At 38.3% G+C, this 12491-nt stretch overlaps 2 protein-coding genes across 2 annotated transcripts in view; one reads left to right on the top strand and one right to left on the bottom strand.

Annotated features, from left to right (window-relative positions):
• The window catches only part of ANKRD1 (ankyrin repeat domain 1), a 209111-nt gene that overhangs the window by 157837 nt on the left and 38783 nt on the right, over window positions 1-12491 (bottom strand). The window lies entirely within an intron of this gene.
• Window positions 1-12491, top strand: part of HECTD2 (HECT domain E3 ubiquitin protein ligase 2) — a 38279-nt gene that overhangs the window by 14377 nt on the left and 11411 nt on the right. Inside the window, exons 5-12 of the mRNA XM_081189601.1 lie at window positions 2398-2487; window positions 3250-3314; window positions 5404-5449; window positions 7927-8036; window positions 8452-8600; window positions 9434-9557; window positions 10904-11000; window positions 11782-11889. Coding sequence (XP_081045727.1) covers window positions 2398-2487; window positions 3250-3314; window positions 5404-5449; window positions 7927-8036; window positions 8452-8600; window positions 9434-9557; window positions 10904-11000; window positions 11782-11889 — 789 coding nt within the window. The remainder of the gene's footprint in view (window positions 1-2397; window positions 2488-3249; window positions 3315-5403; window positions 5450-7926; window positions 8037-8451; window positions 8601-9433; window positions 9558-10903; window positions 11001-11781; window positions 11890-12491) is intronic.

The raw sequence follows: 12491 nt of genomic DNA, 5'->3' as shown, positions 1-12491 counted from the left end.
CTGCTCATGTGCTGGTTTTGAAAGGCACATAGAACTGAAGGTGGGAGTAGGAGAGAGCATCACTCTCCCTATTTTATATAGTGTTTTATACACCCCAGTCTCCAAGTGGCAAGAGACCCCAGCGGTTCCTGCCCTTACCCAAGGTTTAGTTACCTTGGAATGAAGGTCAATGGAGACTGTGGTGTCTTTAGGGTATATGGTTTATTTACACATGTATACAGCCTGAGCATAGGATGGAAGGGCTCTCAGCATTCTCCAACAGATCTTGCTTTAGGTTTCCAGGGAAGTCCCTCCAAAGCCATAGCTTTGGTATTCTGCCTACAGAAAAAGTCAAGCCTCTGTGTCTCCAGCATCCAAGGCAGCTGAAAAACTCACACATGTGCAGCCCCACTTGGCCTTTTGTTCTTTGTCCTATGATGACATGGCATCCAGCCAGGTGAGGTTGGAAAAAAATCACCCATTTGTCTCTATGGCAACAGGGGTCGCACTTTAAAATGCTGATGATGGTATTTAGCTGAGTGGGCTAAAGCCATTAGCTTAATAAAGAAGCTGGTCTGACTGGTTCTGCTAGATTCTAAACCTCTCAGATGCAGAATTACAGGCCTGGAAGTGGCCTATGAATAGAATGACCACCCCCGCCCCTAATTCTGTAACAATACTTTTCAAGGAAAAAAGTAACCACCCCATCACCTCCATGAAGAAGGGAGCAGTAAGCTCAGAGTCTTCACATGTGCCAAAAGAAGTTGTCAGGGGAATCACTGATGCTATCATGTCTGACAACGCTAATGATCTGTTCAGCTGGTGTGGGATTTAATCTAATCACACCTACCCTTTTACAGGCAAACTTCCATTGCATTTTTAAAATGAAACATGCTTGCAAGCAACCACCCAGTTTAAGTCTGGCCAGATGTTATGTCAGCAGATTCTGTTATCAGCAGCTGTCTCCACACAAGGGCAGTACTGGTGGCATTCCAGTGCATTTAAAAAAGAAAAGACAAACTATGGATATAATGCCTTAATCTTTATGAACCTCAGTTCTTGTCTCCCATTGGCTTATTATGGGATAAGGGTCATCTACTAATCGTGAGACAGAGGAATCAAGGCAGTCTGTTTCAACATCTGTCTTATGCCCACTAAAGCTAATTTAATTAATTAAAGCATTTCAGTACTAATGGAAGCTATAAATACCTTACATTTTTAAAAAATCAAATAAAAGGATTGCATATGGATAGTTTGTTATACTGCTGAACAAGCTGTAGAACTTTATCTAACTTTTGACACCATGTTAGGGAGAAAATAAGACCAGAGGGGCAGGGCATAGAGTAGTGGATCCTTGCCACATTCCCAGTTCTGCTGGCCAGGGCAGGGAGTTATTATTATTTATTTACAGCATTTATACCTTGCCATTTAGCCAAAAAGCTGTCAGAGTGGCTTACAAAAACCAGTTCTAAGATGGTCTCTTCCTTCAGTCTCACAGTTTAAAAAAATATGACACATGAAGAAAAAGGAATGGGAAGGTGGAGGGGAAAGCAGACTCAGTCATAGCCAAAATAAAAAAATTCCTTCCAGTAGCACCTTAAAGACCAACTAAGTTAGTTCTTGGTATGAGCTTTCGTGTGCATGCACACTTCTTCAGATACAGTGTATCATATTTTTATTTTGACTATGGCAGACCAACACAGCTACCTATCTGTAACTCAGTCATAGCCAGTGTTAGTGGCAGCTCTGACAGTCTTGCTCTTGATGAAGAGCAGATCCACCCCTGAAGCACCAAATCAGATCCAGGAGCACAGCTGGATGACAATGTCCAGGCCTGGAGGGCAGGCAGCTGCTGCCCCACAGTTCTTCCCTCAGCCGATTTGATGGCCCTAAGAATAATCAAAGGACTGGGCTTGATGGAGTTACCTTCTTCGTCAATGTCAGTGGTAGTGGAGGAAGGGCAGGTAATTCTTTTTTGCTGTCATCTCTCAGGCAGAAAGTGGGCCACCTTTGGGTCCAGAAGCACAATCACCCATTCACCCTTTCTTAGAACCTTGCAGCAGCAGATTGCCCCTGCTTTATACTAACTCCTGCCAGCAGTGTGGATTAAAGGTTAGGATCTCTCTCATGCAGCCAACATGGCATTGGCCATGTAGCTTGTAACATGCCTATGAGCTGGCATAGCACCAGCAATTTGATGTGGTTTCCAGGAGAAGGGTTGTGTCAGCGTAGTAAGGTGTGCCGTTTGTATCAGAATGCAAAGAACTAATGAAAATATCAATTTTAAATGTTAATTGTTTTATATTGTTTTATAAATGATGCTATTACAGAATGTGCATTTGTAATGCAAGTTTGAAAATACCTCTGGCATAACAAATCTCATGAAACAGCTCTTTAATATATTTTCACAATTTGCAGAAAAATATTGATGCCCCTTTTAATTCCATTGAAGACTGTGGAGTTGATGCTAAGTTTGTGAATGCTGTTTATGATGCCTTACTAAGTTCAGTAAGTAAAATGATAGTGTATTTTTTCCACATTTTGTACATTGAATATACAGTTGTGTTCATGTACAAATTGTAGTTTTTATAATATACAACAAACTTTTAGTTCAAATATAATCCGTGTTTTCCATGCACTGAATAAAAAATGCTTATGTTAGTCTAAATGTGTAGCATAAACAGTGGAGCAGCAATATGCACCTCTTTCTTGTCCTTGTATCCCAGCCTCTGTGCTTTTACCTTAAATTAAACATAGTTGATGGACATAGGATGCTATCTGCATTCACCAATAATGTACTAACCATTCACCACCAGATAGCAGAAGAGGTAAAAGCTGCCTGTTGTTGCCAGTCATGTGATAGCAAATACATGGGAGACCAGAAACTACATTCAGAGCTATATTACCCAATGGTACAGTAGACAAACATGTCCCTGATAATCCCTGTTGGAAAGAGATATAAAGACATGGAAACAAAAGAAATAGTTTGATGGGGTTCATATGAGAAAAAGTAGGAATTATCAACTTAGAAGAGAGACTACCAACAGGACATTTAAGCAATAAATTGATAAATGGCTTGAAAATACTGAGGATTTCTTCCCCTGAATTTTAAAATAATGACTTGTGTTTTATTGTAAGAATGGAAACTATTTTGACAAGAGCATTGTCTTATCATCATCCAACCACAGGACTATAATGATATCTGTAGAATTTGCTTCTGTGATAAAATGCTGGTTGTGGGTTTTCTCTCTCTTTCTTCATTTGTTCTAGCCTCAAGATATCCAGAAGTGTGTCCTCAAGGGAATAATTAATGGTTTATTACAGGAATGGAAGGGGTAATTATAACTTCTATATACATTTAAATTGTGCAAGTCATTTAGAGTTTCTGCTGAGATGGAATTTTGGAAAATTAGTAACTTGTAGCCCAAACATCCAAGTCCTAGGTTGAACATCTTCATTTAGGTTTTGTCAACAATAACTCTTTTGCCAGATGCACACAATATATATGAGGGCAGAAAAAGGTTTGTAAATTGTAGGACTGAAAAGGCATAACATGCTGCCATAAGAATATACTGTCATATTTATTTGTACTATCCATATGTATATAATAGAAGAATGAAGTGACCCATTTAAAACAAGTCAATAGTTTTTCATATCATTTTATAGTGCTATGCTAGATTCCAGTATACTGCTACTGACCTCAACATTCTTTGGATTCTCCATCCAAACAATCATGCATACAATTATTATTTTTTAATGCCTAATTAAACTAGGTGAAGCTTAAAAATAAAAACTTGGACATAAAGAACAACAAAACAAGCCCCTCAAATGAAGATTCCAATGAGAAATTAAACTATATCAGCAAATTTTGTTCTGTTCTGTGTGGACTTAATTGAGATTGAGGATATCCTTCCATTACAGAATGGTGTATTATCACAATTTAAATATTAAAAACAGAGGAAGAGCTCTGCTAGATCAGACCAAAGGTCCATCTTGTACAGCATCCAGCTTCCTAAAGGAACCAGTCACGTTTTACATGCCTAATGACTCAATGGGAATGAAATTAGCTCTATACTAGTCCAGGGGCTGTTGGTGTGCTTGGCCTCAGACATATGCCTAAAATGTCCCCAGGACTCAACAAAGCAGAAACAGATACCAGTGTCAACTCACAGCCATTAGAAAGTGTGTTATAATTGGCATTATTATCAAATCCTTCAGCCCCTTAAGGCACATCTTCGCGGGTTTGCCCCCTTGTTTCCCACAACCTAGATTCTCATTTGCCATTTTGCCACACATTCACACTATATGGAGAGATCCTTTTGGGGCTCTTCTTTAATCTTGTGTGATCTTCAAACTGCACGCCATACCTCAAGAAAGTTAACAAATGTTAAATGGTACCACTCTCAATACATACCCCACCTTGACGATTCTGGGTGAGATTCAATTAAGTTGTTGCACAAGCAAAATGAGGTCCACTTAGGCAAAGGGACATTCCTCCCTCTCCTTCCTCCCCACATCCCCTCCTTGCACCCCCTAAATCTGCTCTGAAGTGTTGGGGGAAAACCCAGAAGATGTTTAGGATGAGCAGACATGGGGGAAATCCCATTGCACAACCTTATGTTGAATTGCACCCTCTATTTCTTTTGGAGAACTGCTGTTTATTACTACCCTCTGCTTCTTCTTTTGATGTTAATGTTTGTCAGTAAGCCCTGACACTCTGTTTGATTTGGTTCTTTAGACACTGTCCTTGAAAACAATCTTTCACATATCTGGCCTACATTTTTTGCTGTGAAGAAAGATTCAAAGAATTCATTGGGCATTAGATTTATTCCTGTTCTCTCATGGCCTTTTGAGCTACAGTTTCCAAACTGATTATAAACGGTACTATTTTCAAGCAAGCATGAATAGTAACTGAAAGCTCACAGAAATGGGTACAAAATACTTTCCTTAAGCAAGAAATCTCAATCAAGTTTGCATTTTGTGCACAGAACTTTTAAGTTATGAATCTGCACACTTGTAGATAGGTTTGTTCCAAATATAGGTCATAATGGAGAGAACCACACAACTATCTTCAGGACTTGTGTTTCTCAAACAGCAACCTGTTATGCTTTATGTTAGCATATAATTAAATGCAAGCAATGTTGCGTCTTATAAAGAGTTCTTCATATGTAACTAATTGGAACATTTTTTTCCTTAATTTTGCTGATATAGTAAAACTTTAACAGTTTAGAAGTCATATTCTAGAAGTTGTAGGCTACTCTATACACTTAAATGTGGAAAGACTACATAGTTTTTGTGTATGTGCATGCATGTATACATCCTGACAGGTGAAAAAGGAGTTGGAATTGCATGTTAAATAAATTTATGGCATGCACACATGCTGAAATGGTATGTTTCATTCTAGGACCGTTTATTTGCTTTCAGGCCACGTACAAAAGATGATCTTAGAGCATATTTTGTACTAATACAGGTAGGAAAAGAACCCTTTATTTATTACCAAGGAATAAGTGCACCATTGAAGCCCTTCTGTTGACGTTCATTTTGTTCTATGCTATTTTGACTTGCCCCTAATTGTTCCTGTGTGGCTCTTTGTATGTTTGCAGTGCTCACGCACAACACGTAGCACAGCAACAGTGAGGAACAAGAGACCCAAGGAAACACAAACCAAGTTAATTTTGCTATTTGAAAAGGCATATCAGCACATCTGCTTGTAATGGTATTTGTAAGTGGGTAGGCATAGAATTTTATTGCTTGAATTAGCACATTGGTGTCCTAGTGAGTGAAATTTATTTACAAGTAACCATTTCTTCCTATCTACATAAAAATGTTAGGTAGTTATTTCACTGTCATTAGAGGATTTGTAGTGCCTCATCACAAACCTGGATTTGCAGGAAGTCAGAGTGCAGCCCTCATTTTAAGCAGATTTTCTATGTTTATATTGTTTTAACTCTATCAATGTTTAATTGTATTTTAATGGTTGATTTTTCTATGTTTTTAACAGTTATTGTTTTATCTGTAAGTTGCCTTGAGTCCCATCAGAGGAAAAGGCAGGGTATAAATAAATATATAACAACAATAATTGGAGGATTTGAAGTGCTTTATCACAAGCCTGGATTTGCATGGGGTAGGGGAGTAAAAGAGAAAGCAAGTTGCACAACACCAGTCACCATGGCATGGGAGTGGGAAGGGAGGGATACTGACAAGGAACAACAGCAGCAGAACTGGTGGGAACAAAGAGAAAAATAAAAGTTTTAAACAACAGCAGAGGTTGAGTAAAACATGGATGGAGACAAACGTAGAGAAGAAATGTGACAATTTTAACAATAGCAGATGTTTGAGAAGCGTGAGCAGGGGTAACATGGGGGGAAGTAGCTGTTGAAAGCAGTGTGTGAGTACAGTGAGAAGGGAGTTGGGAAAGTCTTGATCTGTTATCTTTCTGATGTTAGTTTCTGTGTTGTGCCCATCTCTGCTGTTTGTTAAAGCTGGTTTGTTTTTTCTCCCCATTCCTGTTTTACTCAAGCTTCAGCCATTGTTTAAAACTACAGTTTTCATCTCGATTTTCTTCCACCCCAGCTTTACTCAAACTTCTGCTGTTGAATGAGTTCAGCAAGGAGGGTGAAACACTGAAAGAGGGGGAAATGGCACGTACATACAGCTGCCTCATGTGAGAGAGATAAAGGATGTGGAACCCTCAAATATTCCATAGTACCTTCCCACAGTCATATATTTCACTCCTGCTACCATGTGTTGTCTTCAACATGACGTTCCAGATTTAGTGCCATCATTCATAAGACATACTTTGCTTATTAGTACAGTATTTATTCTGAATGACTACATTGAATCTGGAACTTCATGTTGTACACCCATATATGTACAACATCCATCAAGTGAGCTTAACATTTTCTAACTGAATAAGCTAATGGACGAACTTTCTCTTAAGTGTCTATTAATATTAAAGATAAAGTACCATATATGAACATGACGTGTGTGCAAAAAAGCTGCAGAAAAGGAAAGAGGACGTGGCATAAAAATGGGGCTGGTATGTGTACAGGTGGAGAGAAGGAGATAGGAAAAGGGGGGGTAAATGTGATAATGGGGTATGTGTGCAAAGCAGGCTGCACAATAGGAGAGAGGAAAAGGTATGAAAATGTGTGAGATGTGTGCAAGGTAGAGTTGAGAAGAGTGAGGAGGGTGGAGGAAAAGGGAAAGCGAAGAGCTGAGTGTCATGAGGGTGCTGATGGCATCTTGACCTCAAACTTCTAATGACCGCTCCCAACAGCTTCATGTCAATTAAATTTGTGTTGATTAAACAGCATTAGGGATAGAATAGTGCCCTGTGGCACATCATAGCATAACTTCCAAGGAGCTGAAAAGCACTCTCCCAGTGCTACTGTATGGACTCAGTCTCATTACTAGGCCCCAAAACGCTGTAATACAGTGCCCCCAGTTCCCATATTGCACTCCCCTTATCCCTCTCTGTAATTGTCATCCATCAGAGTAATCAAGGCCAGCACAGTGCCATTACCAGCTCAGAACCAAGACTGGAACAGGTCTAAAAAAATCCATATTATCCAAGAATGGTTGCAGCTGCCCCATCATAATTCTTTCTGCCACTTTCCCCATGAAAGAGGTTTTTATGATTGGTCAATAGTCCTTCCTGGCCAGGGGTTCCAGGACTGGTTTCTTTAGGAGAGGCCCCACCACTGCCTCCTTCAAGGCAGCAACGATCACCCACGCACTAAATGAAACATTAGCCACACTCTGGACCCATTCATTCAAACCATCATGCTAGCTGCATTACGATGCTTTGATATATTTTATTTTATGGTGGTATAAAAATAATAAAGAAATAAATAAATAGAAGCAATCAGTTCTTACTATGGTGATTTTTGTAATAAAAATAAATTACAACCAAAATACTAACACAGTGTTTTTAATCTTTTACAGAATCCTCTATTTAGTACCACGTCAACATTTGTTATTTATGCTCACTTGCTAAGACAGATTGCTGCCTTAACAGAAGGCGATCATCACTTCCTAATTCACTGGTTTAAAAAGTAAATCATTCTTTCTTGTTTACAATTAGAAAGTGTGTGCTTCCATTGCTAATGGGATTTTATTGTAATATGTTAGTTCTGATTAGTCAGCTCTTTAATTTTTTGAAAAAAACCTTTGGACTACTGGCAGTCAATGGAACATGGTTCAGTATTTGTAGCAACTATAAAATACACAAATTATACTATATTTCTCTATGCCTAATCTACTCCAGAGTTCCATCTGATACCTACTAACAGACTAGAACTGGCCCACAGAAAAAGTTAACAGTTCTGCTAACTATTCCCCATACCACTTTAGTACAGTTCAATAGAAATTTGTCAACTATTAAATACTTTTCATAAAAAGCTATGAGTTCCACTAACATTCTACAGTTTGCTTTCTATCATAAAAATGACTTCAGTATATTTCTTATAGGATATCACAGAAGAGATTCAAGCAAGTGCTGGACAGGCTGCTACAGTTTATTTCTCTACGACTTTTTCCTGCAAAGCCTGAAGAATTGCCTCCTCTGGAAAAGTGTTCTTGGTGGATTCCATCAGCAGCCAAAGTGTTGTCTTTATTTAGTAGGTTTCCACAGACTCAATTACTTTGTGTTCCTTCTTCTAATACGATGCTTTTCTTATATAATGTGTGGTGTTTTTTCCAACCAGGCAGTAAAACTAGTGATGTGCAGTCAATTACCTGTCTGTTAGGACAAATCTATGTTTTACATAGATGTCTCTGGCCTTTCTCGCAAAAGTGGCCCAGTCATCTGTGGCAGGACTCCCTTGTGCCAGCAGCAGCAGCAGCTCTGGCATCCCTGAACACATTAATCACACACCCCTTTGAAGTTGGATAGAAACTGTCTTTTCACGTCCCTCACAGAAGGTGCACTTGTTCTTAACGTTCTATTGCTAACACCTTCCATCTGAACAAAAATTGGGAACCTTACATGATTATGGTAGCAAGTCAGTTAAGGGCTTGGAAAATTTACAGATTGCCAGTGCTTAGCCTATTGTATAGAATACATCTGAAATAAAAAATGCATGTCAGGATAAGTAAATCACTTCTATTACTGCAGTGATTTAATCTCTGGTTGTTGTTTAAGAATATAAAACTGACAACTGCATTAATCTTTGTGTAGATGTTTTGTTTGACAAATAAGTTTTTAAATCTAATGCACAGATATTAAAAGTTCAGGGGGGAAAGAGCTAAACGAATGGCACCCAGATTAGTTATGTTTTCCAGCAGCCATGATTTTACTTCCATAGGTTAAGATTTTTTCAGGGGCTGACTGGCCGTTTACTGTATATTTTACTTATTTTTGTGGTTTTTTAAAATAAAAAGTCTAATTTCATTTCTCTAAAGAAAGCTGGCTGTCATTTCTGAAAACTCATATTTAAATATATCTTTATAGATACTTCAAATAGTCTAGCTAATCCTTCTATTGTTCCATATATGGATTTTTATAATTCTACACTGGATCATATTGATCTCATGGAAGAATATCATAATTGGCAATGTTATGGAAATTCTCAAAGGTAAGAATTTTTTAAGAGTTTAGTACCATGGTTAAAGGCTACTAAATGTCATGGGTTGCGTGTTATCAACCGCTGACTGTATTTTTGTTGCAATATTTTCAGGGTTTCCATTTTTACTAAAATGAACCATTCTATCCATTTTAGAGTGGCTGGAGAAACCCAGCCAGATGGGGTATAAATATATTATTATTATTATTGTCATCATCATCACCATCATTATCATCATCATCTATAGTGGTCATCCTATCATTTTTAATTAAAGATATTTTAAAAACAATGGTTTTTCAAAAACTATTGTCTTCCAATAATTTAAAGGTAATGTTAGGTTATCAAACTCGTGTACATTAAACAAAAACTTTTCATTTTTTCCCAATTTTAATGTGCAGTTCTTCACCCATTTATGACTCACATGTTTTCTAAGTAGCTAATATTGTACTTTTCAGACATACTTTTCAGCAATGTGTATGCCCATTCACAGCAGCTTTTCAGAAGACCTCAGGCAGTTCTGTTCTTCATCATTGTTCATCTTAATGTGGACTGCTTTGAACCATTAACATCAATGTGCAACAGATTGCAAACACTGAAATCTTATTAGAGCAACGAAGTCCTATATTTTGCATACTGAGGCTGACAATACTTCATTTCAGTGGCTGGGCTAATGCAACCAGCATGTTGCAGTTCTATTCCATGGCTAATATTATTTGTTGCTCCTATATATCATACATATTGCTTTCATGTTATTAATAAATGTTTTTCTTTTTTAATTCAAAATATCAGTTATTCTCTGCTAATCTGTTTATGCTTCCTTTTGCCTTCTTCAACAAACTCTCCACACGAACAAAAGTGTGTTCATAGCTAATAGTTTGGGAGATCATAGCTTTACTAGTTTTTGGAGAAACAGCTGTATAGTACATTGTCCGACTCATGGTTTTCCAATTCCATGTTTCACGAATAACGGGAATATAGGGGCAGGGTTGCAGACTGAATCAATATTGTGGCAACAGCCTGGGTGGATGGGTTTTCAGTTTTTCTGGGATGGCAGGAGGTAAGATTCAGATTGACAACTTTCTGCCACAAGAGAGGATTCCTCAAAAAGCTGGTCTTGTTCCCTCCCCCCAAAAGACAGCAGGACTTAATCCAAGCTACAGCTCAGCACTTTAAAGCAGGGCTGGAGAACCTGTGGCCTCCATATTTTGACAAGGTGGTCTTGATATGGGTGGTTGTTAGGCAGTCCCTTATTGCCTTGCTTTAGGACTTTTGTTTGTTGTATTTGGCTACTCTAATTCATAGTGTTTAATATAATCACTTTGAAAGTAATATAATTAAGGCTTCTCTGTCTGTTTCAGATTTTCCTTCTGTCAATATCCATTTATTATTTCTATAGCAGCAAAAAAGGTTATTATTCAAAAAGATTCTGAACAACAGATGATAAATATTGCACGGGTAAGTATTTTTTTTATTAAAATATATAATGTATTAAAACAGGTTCATAAATATGCCCACAAATGTTACTAGGCTACCAAAAAATTCAGTAGTCCCCTGGGTGCTGATCGAGGAGAAAGTCGGAGCTCCATCTCCCCTGAGGCAACTTGCAGCATTTTTATTCTGGACATGGAGAAGGCTTCCACCCTCTGACAAGCTACTTTGTTTCTATGCTGGGTGCAGAGGAGGGTCAGAGTTTCCCCTCCCTTCTCCACGGGGTGCCAACTTGAATAAAATATGGGGAGGGCCAGGTAAGCACCGCCCCACATAATTGATCACATGACATGGCACACGTACCCCATTTGAATGGCAATGCCCATCAACTTTGGGGGAGCTCAGCCCCCTCAAATATTTTAGGGGGGCTCAAAGGAACCTCAGCCCCTAGGAGTTGGCTCCTATGCTTCTCCACCAGCCCACTCACTCACCTACATAGAATTCCATGTACTTGTTTATGGCTACAAGGCTAATGCTTTAATTCAAAGCTGTATTAAAATCAGTATAATGAATATTCTATATTATTGGGCAGTGACTATGAGAAAAATTAGAATTTGCAGGATTGCCCAATCTAAAATTGGCAGTGGAAAACACTATTATTCTAAGTATTGCATACTTTATTCTGCAATATTTTGTATAAACCACACCGTTTCAGAAAGAAGTTTCATTAGTTCAGAGTCCTACATAAGACATAGATGATAATACACTGTACTTAATTCTTTTGTTTTCTGTCTTGGATTCTAAACAGCAAAGCCTTGTGGACAAAGTCTCGCGGAGGCAGAGGCCTGACATGAACATGTTGTTTCTAAATGTGAAAGTGAGGAGAATGCACCTAGTTAGCGATTCACTAGATGAGGTATACAGAATTATTTCTATATTGATTCTTGAAAGATGCCTCTAAGCTGCGCATGCATATAATCTACCTGAAGGTACTTGTCTGGTTTCATAACCTGGTGTGTAATTCAGTATTAAATCATTTTCCCATTTCAGTCGTAAAGGGAAACTCTGGTTTCGGCAAATCTTCAGCTCTGGCATTGAAGTGAAGGTTGTTGGGGAGGGGAGGGGAAAGTGCATGGTCTTTTCAACCAGTATATTGGCGTTTATCTCTGCCAAATGATCCTATGCTGCTTTTATAGATCACACATTGTTACTGCTTTTAAGTTGTATTACAAAAATTGTTTTTTATATTTTGTTTCTGTTTACGGGCAGAGTAGAAGTAGTTTAAATAAATAACTAAATCATAAAACATGTTTGCAGTTTTGCAAAACATTGGCAAGAGATTCTTTTTAATTCAGGGCCTGACTCAGAAATGATGACCGTACTGTGCAATCAACTGTGACAAATGTTTTAATACACTATCACTGCAGCCAGGCAGTGGCAAAAAAATCTTACGTATACCAGCCACTTACAGTGGTACCTCGGTTTACATACGCTTCAGGTTACAGACTCCGCTAACCC

Source organism: Podarcis bocagei, assembly GCF_964188305.1.
Source record: "Podarcis bocagei genome assembly, chromosome: 4".
Taxonomy (NCBI): domain Eukaryota; kingdom Metazoa; phylum Chordata; class Lepidosauria; order Squamata; family Lacertidae; genus Podarcis; species Podarcis bocagei.
Note: the sequence above shows the minus strand (reverse complement) of the source record. Positions and strands in the feature narration are given on the sequence as shown.